Source organism: Aureobasidium namibiae, assembly GCF_000721765.1.
Source record: "Aureobasidium namibiae CBS 147.97 unplaced genomic scaffold scaffold_14, whole genome shotgun sequence".
Classification (NCBI taxonomy): domain Eukaryota; kingdom Fungi; phylum Ascomycota; class Dothideomycetes; order Dothideales; family Saccotheciaceae; genus Aureobasidium; species Aureobasidium namibiae.
In genome coordinates, this window is record NW_013581195.1 from 418,750 (window position 1) to 431,572 (window position 12,823).

General features: G+C 51.5%; 6 protein-coding genes across 6 annotated transcripts; 5 read left to right on the forward strand and 1 right to left on the reverse strand.

Annotated features, from left to right (window-relative positions):
- Positions 1–859: 859 nt before the first annotated feature.
- M436DRAFT_83965 (concanavalin A-like lectin/glucanase) lies at positions 860–1,978 on the forward strand (the record flags this gene model as incomplete). Its single annotated transcript, XM_013569860.1, has 3 exons — positions 860–1,271; positions 1,327–1,664; positions 1,718–1,978. The coding sequence occupies 3 exons, from the start codon at positions 860–862 to the stop codon at positions 1,976–1,978; spliced, it is 1,011 nt and encodes a 336-aa protein (XP_013425314.1).
- Positions 1,979–2,534: 556 nt separating this feature from the next.
- Positions 2,535–3,423, reverse strand: M436DRAFT_65805 (N-terminal nucleophile aminohydrolase; the record flags this gene model as incomplete). The annotated part of the gene is made up of 2 exons (XM_013569781.1): positions 2,535–3,191; positions 3,250–3,423. The coding sequence occupies 2 exons, from the start codon at positions 3,421–3,423 to the stop codon at positions 2,535–2,537; spliced, it is 831 nt and encodes a 276-aa protein (XP_013425235.1).
- A 281-nt stretch (positions 3,424–3,704) lies between these two features.
- Positions 3,705–5,004, forward strand: M436DRAFT_74727 (pre-mRNA splicing factor CWC2; the record flags this gene model as incomplete). The annotated part of the gene is made up of 2 exons (XM_013569861.1): positions 3,705–4,418; positions 4,471–5,004. 2 exons carry the CDS (start codon positions 3,705–3,707, stop codon positions 5,002–5,004), a joined length of 1,248 nt encoding a protein of 415 aa, XP_013425315.1.
- A 283-nt stretch (positions 5,005–5,287) lies between these two features.
- On the forward strand, positions 5,288–7,384 carry M436DRAFT_52325 (NOL1/NOP2/sun family putative RNA met; the record flags this gene model as incomplete). Its single annotated transcript, XM_013569697.1, has 1 exon — positions 5,288–7,384. The coding sequence occupies one exon, from the start codon at positions 5,288–5,290 to the stop codon at positions 7,382–7,384; it is 2,097 nt and encodes a 698-aa protein (XP_013425151.1).
- A 590-nt stretch (positions 7,385–7,974) lies between these two features.
- M436DRAFT_65808 (uncharacterized protein) lies at positions 7,975–8,596 on the forward strand (the record flags this gene model as incomplete). The annotated part of the gene is made up of 2 exons (XM_013569782.1): positions 7,975–8,099; positions 8,158–8,596. 2 exons carry the CDS (start codon positions 7,975–7,977, stop codon positions 8,594–8,596), a joined length of 564 nt encoding a protein of 187 aa, XP_013425236.1.
- Positions 8,597–9,689: 1,093 nt separating this feature from the next.
- On the forward strand, positions 9,690–10,303 carry M436DRAFT_83970 (uncharacterized protein; the record flags this gene model as incomplete). The annotated part of the gene is made up of 4 exons (XM_013569862.1): positions 9,690–9,711; positions 9,765–9,936; positions 9,992–10,054; positions 10,117–10,303. The coding sequence occupies 4 exons, from the start codon at positions 9,690–9,692 to the stop codon at positions 10,301–10,303; spliced, it is 444 nt and encodes a 147-aa protein (XP_013425316.1).
- Positions 10,304–12,823: the final 2,520 nt, after the last annotated feature.

Below are 12,823 nucleotides of genomic sequence, written 5' to 3' on the forward strand. Positions count from 1 at the left end.
CGTCGGGCGAGGGAGGAGCTGACGTCTTGAAGGTTGGTTTAGTCATTGTGCCAGTGGGTGAGGACTGGAGGAAAAGAGCGGGCGTTCATATCATGCTACGCAAGAGACTTGCAATCGTCACAGCGTTACAGATGGAAGCTGCGTTGCGTGTCACTTCGTCACAGAGCTCTCTCTTGGTTGCCTTTTTAGCGTAAAGGTGCCCGCCCCCCTGCGAACCTGCAGGCACGCCCCGGGAACATCGTCTTCGGACATGCGGGGACCATCTTCCGCCATGTCTCCTGCCTTTGCTTGGGAACCACCGACCTGCTCCTCGACTATCTGTTATCGGTATCTGTATTTGCTTCTAGATTTCTCGGGTGAGCGATTGTTCTCCTGTCTCGATCTGTGACAATTTGGAGCAATGTAACGGGCCAGTCTGCTGTCCACTGGAGCACTTCCTCTGCACATCACCCTGAACCTCGCAGCCCTACCAAGACGATCTTGACGCCACCATTTTTTCTTCAGACTCCTGACTCTTTCCAACACCCTTCTCGAAGCACCATCTCTGAACATGTCCCGTCTTGCTCCATACATGTTTACCCTCTGAGCCTCTGCCGTTGCCATCTCTGACCCATGTGCTGTAAAACGTCTACTAGTTCCGTCCGATGGTGACGCCTCGCCCGTTTTCTCCCTCCCAACTGCCGGCCGTGGAATAGATATCACCATCTGTTCCAGGTCTTGATTCCAGTGCGAACACTCGTCTGATCCAGATCTCAGTTCTCCTTCTTTTCTCGTCTTTGAAAGATTTACGCATTCTCTTCCTGTTCTTTGATAAATTCAACTTACAACAATGGTGGGCATCTGTTGACGACCAAACACCATGCGTCCAGCCAGGAACTTATTATGTCTTGCCTTCTTAACAGCTTTCGCTGCTATATTTGCAGATGCAACTTTCTCTAATGGGACCTTTGATGGCTGTCACTATCAAGTCGAGGGCGCTGGTGCCTTCAGCTCCCATTTCGCTTTCGACTTTACCACCATGGATACTCTCCCGGACGAATTGATCGCCAGTACTTATCAAGTTGGTCCCGGACCTTACGCTCCGTACGCACATATCTTCAATCCGAGTAACATAGTACTCAGATCTGGTCAGCCCATGCAGATGATCGTTCCTGGTGGTCAGACTTCGGATCCTCTAGAAACATGTCAGCTTGTTACCAGTTATGATGATGTGCTATATGCTAGTGTACGGACTGTTGCACAAGCCAGTCCTGTCAACGGCACAGTTCATGGTATGTTGCTGGCCTCCAAACTGTGGGAGTCCAAGATACTGACGATCAACATCAGGGTTCTTCATGTACATGAACGATACTCAAGAAACAGACATTGAGATCCGTACAGGCGATCCCAACAACATCCATTTCACAAACCAGCAGACACGTCCAGGCAATGGTGAAACAACGTATGCTGTGCCTGCACCTGACACCATGGCCTCTGCATTCCACGAATACCGCTATGACTGGCTGCCCACAGGCACAAATTTCTACATCGATGGCGTGTTGACCATGTCAATAAACAGAAATGTTCCAAGTGCCGCAGGCTGGCTGATGTGGAACTCGTGGTCGAACGGATGGGCCTGGACGTTTGGCCCTCCAGCTCAAGACAATATTCTTCAGATCCGATCAGTGGAAGCCTACTTCAATCGCACAAGTGTCGATAGCTCCAACTGTACAGCAAGTTCTGGCAGCAATGCGGCAACCGGAGTGGTGATCACCAGCGGTGGTGCCCGAATTACGACGAATGCAGCAGCTATAGGCAATCCGCCTTCTTCTACTTCGACTTCAACATCAATGTCAGCATCAACTTCAGCATCGACTTCAGCATCGTCATCAATACCAGCATCGGCATCAACATCGGCGTCTACAACTGCTTCTTCTTCTTCTGCGGTAGCGTCAACATCAGTTCTGTCTATAAATTCGCACTTAGCAACAGGGACTGAAGCGCCCTCACAAACCGACGATGGTACGTTCAATTCTGCGACTCGGACGTCTCTCCCAGCTCGTCTTTCGACAAAGGACACCGAGACGTCTGAGTGTGTTATCTTTGATGACATCCATACCAACAATACTCTGCAGGCTATGACTACTATTGGGACTGTCTCTGATCCGACCAAGATGGTTTTGATGGATATGATTCCATATACCGCCGCTGCTGCGCATACAAGACCTGTGGCGCAACAGCTTCTTCGAATATACAAAACTGCGCGATTGATTGTAGCAGACAGCATCTGATACCCAGTCAATGTCCTGATCATGGCAGGCTGGACCTGGCCCGATCGCTACCACCCATAGATATTCAATCCACTTCATAGACTTTTTGGACAGCATATCAAAACACGTCTGAAAGAAGACAAAATTATGACCGAATTTGAATTTGCAAACTCCCCGAAAAATGCCTGTGCTTGCTTTGTAAGAGTAAAAGCCCCCGATCGTTGGTCCCCGTTAGAATACAGAAAATGTCAAAAAGTCATTGGTCCAGTGCATATAACACGTTGTCTATGAGTCGACCTCCATCTTCTCTGCGGCCTGGCCAGCATCGTTGTCGCTGAGCTCGTGCACCGTGACGTATTTGCTGATGTCCTGGCGAGTAATGATCTTCTCGTTGAGAACGGCGGTGGTGCCCCTCTGGAACTTGTAATTCCTCATCTTCTGCTCGCGCTTGTTGGGAGTAATGTAGTTTCTCAGCAGCGTCGTCTTCTCGGCGGTGATGACACAGACGTCGACGTTGGAACCCGAACCCAGATCGTTCCAGATGCCGGCTTGGATGGCGTCGGCACAGAGCTTGATGGCGTCGTCCTTGTTGAGACCTGACTTCCACTGGGTCTCGAAGACGGACATGGCGGCCAGCGAACCTGAGCCCATGGTGACATAGGGGAGCTTGTCGGTGCTGCCGTGAGCGTGGACGGTGAAGAGATGGCTGCCTGTAGGGTCGCAGCCGGCTACGACCAGGTAGGCGCCAATGTGACCTTGGTAGCGGAACAGATGTTGCTTGAGCATGGTCATGACGGTGGCGACGCGGGGCTTGCGTCCGGTGGATAGAGCGTGCAGTTCGATGTTGGATGAGATGAGAGCGGTGGTGAACTCGGTGTCGGCAGCGGTACCAGCGCCGGCGCACCAGATCTGGGGGGCAATGTAGTGCAACTTCTCGCAGTTCTGTTTATTGTAGAGTCAGCACTGAGAGCGTTGTTTGGGATGATCAAAGCAGCCTTACCTTGTCGGCGACAATGGGGCCACTGGTTGCTCTTGTGTCTGCGGCGATGACGACGCCGCCATCGTAAAGACAGCCGACGATGGTGGTTCCGGTGCTGGTGGCCTTGGGCAGCGGGACACCTTGTGCGTGCAAAGCAAGGTTGCGGTTGTGCAGCGAGAAGTCGAATCCAGGCATGTTGGCGGTGTGTATGAGAGGAAGGGAGGTGATTGATTCTAGTCTGGGCGTTATGATGGTGCTTGATGGTGTCAGGCTCGCTGCATTCTGGAGAGCTTCCACCTACCTGCATGGCCCAAGCTCACTCTCATTCGCGCCTTCCGCGACTTCTCCGCCGCGCCAGCCTTGCCCTCTTGCCAATTCCATCCAACAACCACGACTATTAATTCGACTTCTCCACACTCAGCCAGTTGCAACATACACCGAACATCTACGCGACTCTCCCCATACATCACACAATCATGTCCGACGTCGATACTCCTCCGGTGCAGGAGGCCACCACGACCGATCAAAATCCTCTCGCAGACATGGAAGTCACAGACTCGGCAGCACTAGTACCCACGAATCAAGACAGCACTGCTCTGGAACCGAAAAAGAAAACCAAGAAAATCATGGTCAAGAAGAAGAGAAGACCCGCCAGAGTTCAAAAAGAAGGCTTCTCGACAGAAAGGCCCGCTCAAACCGGCACTATCTTCAACATCTGGTACAACAAATGGTCTGGCGGTGATCGCGAAGATGCCTACTCCTCCAAGCAACAAGCAAAGGGCAGGTGTAACGTTGCAACCGACTCCGGTTTCACAAAAGCCGATACCATTCCTGGCAGCTACTTTTGTGTCTACTTCGCTCGTGGTCTGTGTCCCAAAGGTCAAGACTGCGAATACCTGCATCGTCTACCGAACTCGCGTGTGGAAAAGGAGGGTGGTTTGGGCGATATCTTCCCATCCAATGTCGACTGCTTTGGACGAGACAAGTTCAGCGACTACAGAGACGACATGGGTGGTGTGGGAAGTTTCATGCGTGTCAACAGAACTCTCTACGTGGGCAGGATACACACATCAGACGACATTGAGGAAGTCGTTGCCAGACACTTCCAGGAATGGGGCCAGATCGAGCGCGTCCGTGTACTACCGGCTAGAGGTGTAGCGTTTGTGACCTACGTCCACCTGGCCAACGCCGCAAGTCTTCCGACATGTTTCAGTACATAAAAAAATGCTAACAATCAGACAGGAGTTTGCAAAAGAGGCCATGGCGCATCAGCCACTGGACAACAACGAGACGCTGAACGTGAGATGGGCGACTGTCGACCCCAACCCGCAAGCTCAAAAACGAGAAGTGCGCAAAATCGAAGAACAAGCTGCCGAAGCAATCCGTCGCGCGCTACCCGCAGAGTATGTTGCCGAGATCGAAGGGCGTGGTGAAGGTTGGGAGGACGCAAGGAAGAGGAGAAAGATTGAAGGTACATTTGGATTGGCTGGATACGAAGCCAGCGATCAAGTGTGGTATGCGTCGGAGAAGGCCAGACTGGGAGCGCCGCAAGAGTCGTACCTGCTAGAAGCTGGTGACTTGGATGAGGATGACGAAGGTGCACCGCTTCGGATCGAGGATATGAAGAGGCAGGGTGCGCCTTCTGGGATTCTTGGAGGATCAACATTAAGTGCACTGAAAGGCTTCACGGCAGGCTCAGGCGCGTCGGCCAGCAAGGCTCTGGATAAGCCTGCAGGTCCATTGGTCGGATATGGGAGTGACGATGATAGCGATTGAGGTATGAGCCTCAGAGAGGAATGCTGATATTGGACCTCATGGTCAGAACCCACTACGCTTCTTGTATTGTACAGCGAACGACTTCAGACATAGGTTGGATTTGATTCAACAAGTATTCTTGCGAACGGGGATAAGATTACGGTCTTTGTCAAAGCGGCCAATGAAGGCGAGCTTCCCCACAAAGTGCTTCCAGAAAAAGTCTCGTAAAGTTTGAGAAAGAGCAGAGCGGCTTTCCTGCAATTGATTTTTATTTTCTCCGTCGCATTTGACATCACATCACAAAATGGCCCCCAGTCGCCGCATGCAAAAGCAGGGTGTTCCCGAACCCCTGAACGAATCGCTGGTCTCAAGAAAGAGAAAGGACGCTCCTCCGCCGCCAGAGGCAACGTACAAGAAACGCAGAACCGACCCCAACAAGCCCAAGAACTCTGCTGGAAAGAAGACGACCAAGGGCCAGTTCGCGGCCAACGGAAAGACACCAAAGACAGTAGCGAAGAAGGCCCAACAACTGGTCCAATCCGATGACGAAGACATCGAAGACGACTCGGATGCCGCTGACGATTTGGGCGTTCTCGAGTCGGACGATGAGCCCGCCGAGGACGATGACTTTATGGACTCAGACGATCCGGATGTCCAGCGCGCCATGTGGTCTGAGGATGAAGACGCTTCGGATGCCGAAGAGATCCTGAATGCTGCCAACATCGCTGGTCTTTCAGGTCGTCTTGACGAGGAAGCCGCCCAGGAGGCTGCTGATGCACAGGCCGAACTCGAGGACGACGCCATGCAGACCAACATTGCTGCCGCCGACATTCCCGAGGACGAAGACGACGATGAGACTGCCCAACGAAAAGCCACTCTTGCTCCCGACCTTCAGCTGCTCCGTACCCGTATCACCGAAACCACCCGTGTCCTGACCAGCTTCAAAGAGCTGTCTGACCCCGAACGCTCGCGTGTCGACTACATCAACTCGCTCCTCAACGACATCTGCGCCTATTACGGCTACTCGCGCTTCTTGGCCGAGAAGCTGTGGAGGCTCTTCACCCCCCAGGAGGCTCTTGCCTTCTTCGACGCTAACGAGACCCCTCGTCCTCTGGTCATCAGAACAAACACCCTCCGTACTCACCGTCGTGATCTCGCACACTCCTTGATCAACCGTGGTGTTACTCTCGAGCCCGTCGGCAAGTGGAGCAAGGTTGGTCTGCAGGTTTTCGAATCTCAGGTCCCCTTGGGTGCCACCCCCGAATATCTCGCTGGACACTACATCCTCCAAGCCGCCAGTTCGTTCTTGCCCGTCATGGCCCTCGCACCCCAGGAGAACGAGCGTGTTCTGGATATGGCCGCTGCTCCCGGTGGTAAAACAACATACGCCGCTGCTCTGATGCGCAACACTGGTGTCATTTTCGCCAACGACGCCAGCAAAGTCCGTGCCAAGGGTTTGATCGGTAACATCCACCGTCTCGGTGTCAAGAACACCATCGTATGCCATTACTCTGCTCTCGAGTTCCCCAAGGTCATGGGAGGCTTTGACAGAGTCCTTCTCGATGCTCCTTGCTCCGGTACTGGTGTCATTGCCAAGGATCAAAGTGTCAAGACCAACAAGACTGAAGCCGATTTCCTACGACTGCCTCATCTCCAGAAGCAGCTTTTGCTTGCCGCCATTGACTCGGTGGACCATGCTTCAAAGACTGGTGGTTACATTGTATACTCAACGTGTAGTGTGACAGTTGAGGAGAACGAGCAAGTCGTTCAGTACGCACTCAACAGACGCCCCAATGTCAAGCTTGTCAGCACTGGTCTTGTCTTTGGTAAGGAGGGTTTCACTAGCTTCATGGGCAAGAAGTTCCACCCCAGCTTGAAGGAGACTAGAAGATACTACCCTCACGCCTACAACGTCGACGGTTTCTACGTCGCCAAGTTCAAGAAGGTTGGACCCACACCTGCGAACGCTATCAAGGCACAAGGCTCGGAAGAACAGAAGCAAAACGTAAAGAAGGACGGAGACGAGGAGATTGTCGACAGAACTCCTATCAGCGAGGAGGCTGAGAATGACGTGTTCGGCGGCTTCTCTGACTCCGAAGATGAGGCAATCATCCAACGTGCTCGTGCAAAGCAAATGAAGAAGAAGGGTATCGATCCCAAAGCTACAAAGTCGACGAAGAAGCCTGCAGAGAAGGCAGTCACATCTGAGGAGTCAAATGCCGAGGATTTAATAGAGGAGAAGGTTGTGAAGTCGCCAAAGAGCCCCAAGACCGCCGAGAAGCCTGTCAAAGCACCTGTCAGCGAAGCTACTGAAATCTCAACGGAGGCCCAGAGTAAGAAAGAGAAGAGGAGTTTGAACAAGGCCGGAAAGAAGGCTAAGGCCACTCCCAAGGCCAAATAAGTTATTTTTCTGCAGCGGATATCAATTCTACATGTTTCATCGCCTTCACATGGGATCATAGAATGTGCTGTAACCTCTCAGAAGACCATGCAAGTTATCCTTGTGCTTTCAGCAGCTAGATCCCAACAATGTTTGCCGGTGGCTCCTCACAATAGTACCGGAAGTGACTTTCTTCCATAAGTGATAAACTAAGCGATCGAGCCCTCACATGCCTAGATCAGTGCTTTGGCTGACCGCTCGAAGATCTGACCTTCGAAACGCACACTTTGACGAACCCCTGTTCCAAGAACTTTCGTTACATCCAAGACTCTACAGGTTTCAGGGATCTACGCTACACAAGCATACCTACAAGTGAGTACCTCTGTCCTGTCGTCGTGTTGGAGCATCCAATGCTCGCCTTCTAGCGTTCTTCGGTCATTCCATCACTTTCACAATTCCAGCGCCTTCGGCGTGTCTCACTGCAGGCATTCCATCACTCTTCGACCTGGCCGCTTCTCTTTCTTTTTTTCCTCAGTCACTGCACTCTATTTTTCTTTGTTACTTCCTCAAGCAAACATTCTCAACCAAGCGCATAACAAACAAAACTGACAATGGCTCCCATCACCAAGGACGATCACATCGTCTTGCTCTTCTCTTGCATCAAGAACAGCAAAGGCGCAGGCCAGATCGACTGGAACGGCGTCGCTACAGACACTGGACTCACCACCAACGCTGCGTACGTACCTGCTCACAGCCATCCCACGGAAACACATCACTGACAAGAACATCAACAGTTCCAAGCGCTACAACAAACTCGCCGATGACTATGGGGTCCGTGGAGTACTGCGCAGTGGCTCTGGCCGCGTTCCTGCTGCTCGTGCCAAGAATCGCGCTGGAAATGAAGAAGGAGAGCAAGGCGACGCGCAAGAAGATCAGACGAGAGCAAAAGGAAAGGGCCGCCAAACGCGCAGACAAGGAGGAAGCTCGAAGAAGCGCAAGATGAAGCACGACTCTGAAGACGAAGATGAGGCCGATGGCGATGCTGAGCAGGCTGTTGACTACGACGCCTTGGATGCTGCTGACGACGAAAATCATCTTGTCAAGAACGAGCTCGAGGCCGACGATGACGATGAGGAGGCGAGTGTTCGCAATGGAGCTGATGCGGCTGTGATGACTGACTGTAAGAATAGGCTGTTGCTTGAACGCATACCAACACACCACCCTCTCACCTGACCTGTCTCGCTTGCAATACAGCAGCGATCTGGACACCAAGAGGAAACGAGAATAACGAACCTTTGCAGCAAGAAAGACTGTACTTACTCGACTGGGAGGCCTATGTTTTTTTCTTTTCTCTTTACTCTTTCATCTTCAACGGCCCCCAAAATGTTTACAATCACACAATTGAGACTGCACTTCCACACTTTGTTTATCCGATATGTTTGTCGTGTTCCAACTGTTGGTTCTACGTGTCGCAGTACTCGATGCTATCTGGTCAGTCTTGCCATTTGGAGAGTGAAGGAAGGAGTTCATGTTCGACTTGGAAGGCATGCTTGCCAAGCCATGACGCGCTGCTCCTTCCAACGACACTTGGTACTTCGATCTTGCATCTCTTTCTTCACTCGACGAGATTTGCTTGACGAAAGTCATGTCTCCTGGTTGGAAACCACAGTAAATGATGCATAGATATCGCTATCATCCTTGAGCTGGTTCCAAGCCCGAACATAGATGGTCAGTATAGCCCTCTCTGGACAACCTCACGGCTATACTTGGTATCTCAAAATGCTTGCAACATGAAGGAAGCCACAAGCCGATTTGAGCAAATGTGTCGTAGGCGATTGGTCCGGAAACTGATATCAGAAGAATGCAGGTTCTTTGACATCTATATTGCCACCAGATGTAAGTCCAACTCAAACATCCAGCTTCTATCTCGAGTACTGTTCGCGTTGGACACGCAATCCTTCGGATCGCTGTGGACAGTTGCCTGGCGCTCAGTGACTATGGTCATTGTGACTTGGCGTGCGACGCATGTCACTGTCGTTCTTTCAAGTGAAAGTCTGTACCATTCCGCACTGTGATTTGCACACGTCCAATAGATTCCACCGACTCCATCAGAACATTCCCGCTCCCTCTCTTCACACCCAGACGATCTCAGCTTTCCGCATCCTTTCATTCTCTTCTATCCACCATCCTTTCCTTCTCTTCTATCTATCATCCTTTGAAGATCAGTCTGCACACTATATCTTCTCTGTGTCTTCGACCCACACTCCTACTCATCAACAAACGTCAACGACTCAACTAAGAAACCTACCAACCCCTATCAAACAAGATGCCTGGTATCACCTGGGACGGTAAGCCTCAATAACCACCGCGTCTCATCTCAGTATCACTCACGTTGTTGCAGCTGAGGCTGATCGCAAGATCTTGCTCGCTATCTTGAGAGACCCCGAGTCCTCCGCCAACATCAACTGGGAAGTCCTCGCTGCTGAGCTCTCCACCGACACTGTTACCTGTACTATCGGAGCTCTGAAGAAGCACATTTCTCGCATCAAGATCGCCGTCAAGGACGTCAACAGGTATGTTCTCTTTCACAAGACTGTATTGAATTGTGCTAATCTCCGGGTGTATTAGTGATGGCTCTGACTCAGCTCCCAAGACTCCCGCTCCCAAGAAGGGAAAGGCTAAGGCCAACGGGTACGTTACAGTATCCAGGCATGCCCACACCAGGAAATTTGCTGACCGAAAACCTTTCTCAGTACCGCGGGATCCTCTGCTGGACCCAAGTCCAAGGGCAAGGGCAAGTCTGCTTCCAAGCGCAAGGTCTCTGATGACTCGGATGATGACGACGAAGGTACCCCTCTGACCAAGAAGCTCCAGAAGGCCGCTCCTGGTCAAGAAGAACTGAAGGTCAAGACTGAGGGCGACGATGATGAGGAAGAATAGATTCACCCACGAATTGCACTGAGACCATCACTCGTCGAATGTGGTCAGGTCTGGTGGGATTTGTCACCTTTTCTTCTCTTTTCCTTCTGCTGTAACACATACCTTTCCCCTCTACACCAAGCGGTATCAACAGGTAGAGATACGAACACGAATCAAAAGAGCTTGCACTCATCCCGATTTACACTGCATCCTTTGACCTTTTTCCAAAGGTGTCCATGTTCTCGTAGTTCGTGGCAAGTGCTAACGCAAGCGATATCGATAGTTATCGAAACATTTACGCACGACGATACTAGCACACAACCTCCTGCTACACCCGATTCTCGACGAGCACCCGATGCTTGATGGGAGTGACGGGTTTACTTGCTAATTCTTCTAGTACTCGATGCTAGACGAACACCCAATGCTCGACGAGAGTGACGGGATCACTTGTGGATACTTCCAGATGCTCGACGAACACTCGATGCTCAACGAATACTCAATGCTCGACAGCTACACGATGCTCGACAAATACCCAAACATCTGATGCTCGACGAAATCCCATGCTCGACAAATGTCTATGCTCGACGAATGCCCATGCTCGACGAATATCGATGCTCGACGAACACCCGGTTCTCGACGAGAGTGACGAGATCACTTGTAGATACTTCCACTGCCTTAACAGCTCTCCCTGGACACGTCCACTGCTTTCGACCCAACCTAATCCAACCGTTAGTTTCCATATACAGTACGCTCCTTATCACGTTCACTCGGAGTCGTCGTTGTTCCAAAAGCTCCCCTTCGGACATGCCTTACCTTCTCAATCAGCACAAACAGTTGTCTTTCCATGCTGGTCCTATGTCGACTGCTCCAGTGCGCCCATATGGAGGATCTATTGATTCCCGGACTCGGTGTGAGTATAAGTACCGTTCCATGGTTGTATGGAAGTGACTGACTAATGCATAGGTAGTGGAAGCAACTCATGGGTAGATCCATGTCCACAAGGTCTGGCCCATCGATGATGTCAGCAGTATACCCGCAGAGTTCATTCCTGGCGCTAGTGCAAGATGTTGGTGATGTTAATCTAAGTGCGTTAGTCGAGTCCAGGATGTCAGATTGCTGGATGTTCTGGTCTAGCATGGTGGTTAGGGATATCTTCGATCGGCATGCAACCAACCACTTTATCTCACACTAGTCAGCCAGGCTTCTCATGGGAGCTCTTGAGGGTAACTGGATCTAGTGCTGAGAGGTCGTCAAGGTCTGATCATGTCTTGACCGCCCTGAAACTGGTACAATCTCTGGCGGGATCTCCAGGCTCCGAAATCCAGGGAAGGCATACATCAAGTTATGCAGAAGCAATGCGGTCGAGCTTTGGCAACTTGTGATCTGAATATGTGGCTCTAGATGGGTTTTCCAAAGGACGTGGATCTCGATGGCCGTGAAGACAGGCATGAAGTTGAAGCTCGCTCAAGGCTCGCTTCGGGAGTACTGTGGATAACAGAGGCATCGACGTCGTCGGCATCGTCGTCGTCTTTGTTGAGACCGTCAGGCGGTCTGTGCTCGGCCAATGGCAGCTCGCCGTCGCTTGTCGGGCCCGTACGGGCCCGGACCTTTGGTTGCTCGGCACACAGTTTGTTTGTCACTTCGTTCACTTGTACCTCGACGCTTTCCCCGACGCTATTCCCAACGCAATATCCCCGTCGCTATCTTCCCGTCGCTGCATTTGTCGCTCCACTCGACGCCTCGAAAAACTGTCGAGACACCTCTGCGCACTTACTCGACGCTCAGCCACACAACTCATCTTTGCTTCCTCTCAACATCTTATCTCAGCATCTCCTTCTTTTGACGTCCCACTCGTAAGTGCATCTCGCTCAACCCAAAAACACAAACTGCCGTTCCACACCTTCACTCCTCAATCTACTCGCGCCTGCCAGCAACCAGTGTTCATCTACGCACACGCCTACCTCGAACTTTCTGACGCGCACTCTCGCAGCTTACTACTGTTCTTTCTCGTGGACACCATCTTTGCTCGGCAGCCTTGCTCTTGTTACTCCCACCCAAATCGTAAGTTGATTTTTCTGCTGCTGCAACCACAACCGCATTCCTTCTGCGTCTACTCCTTCGTCTGCTGTTTTGTTCGCTTTGCCTTCAAGCTTTTGGAAAGCCCCTTGTGCAATTTCCTCCTACACTGGGATTCCAAGCTTCTCCTTTCTCTTTGCAACACCTTTCCGAAACATATCTTATCACTTCCCATTCTATCCTCCATTAGGGCGAAGTGTACTCAGGGAATTGTCTTTCGACAAAAGAGTCATCCGAGGGATGCTTTGTTTCCATCTCCACTCTTCCTTTCTTCTCCACTACACTTATCTTCCATGCTTGCCTTCTACTCTTCCCATTACTCGCTGGGACGCAGAAGAAGGCGACGTGTCTCGAGGGCAATTCGTTGGGACCAAGTGATCTCGACCGAACGAAGACAAGGCCGCCTGACAACCTCTCGTTGGCAGCATCCACCTTCCTCTTCCCTTTCCTCGTTCTCTCCCCACT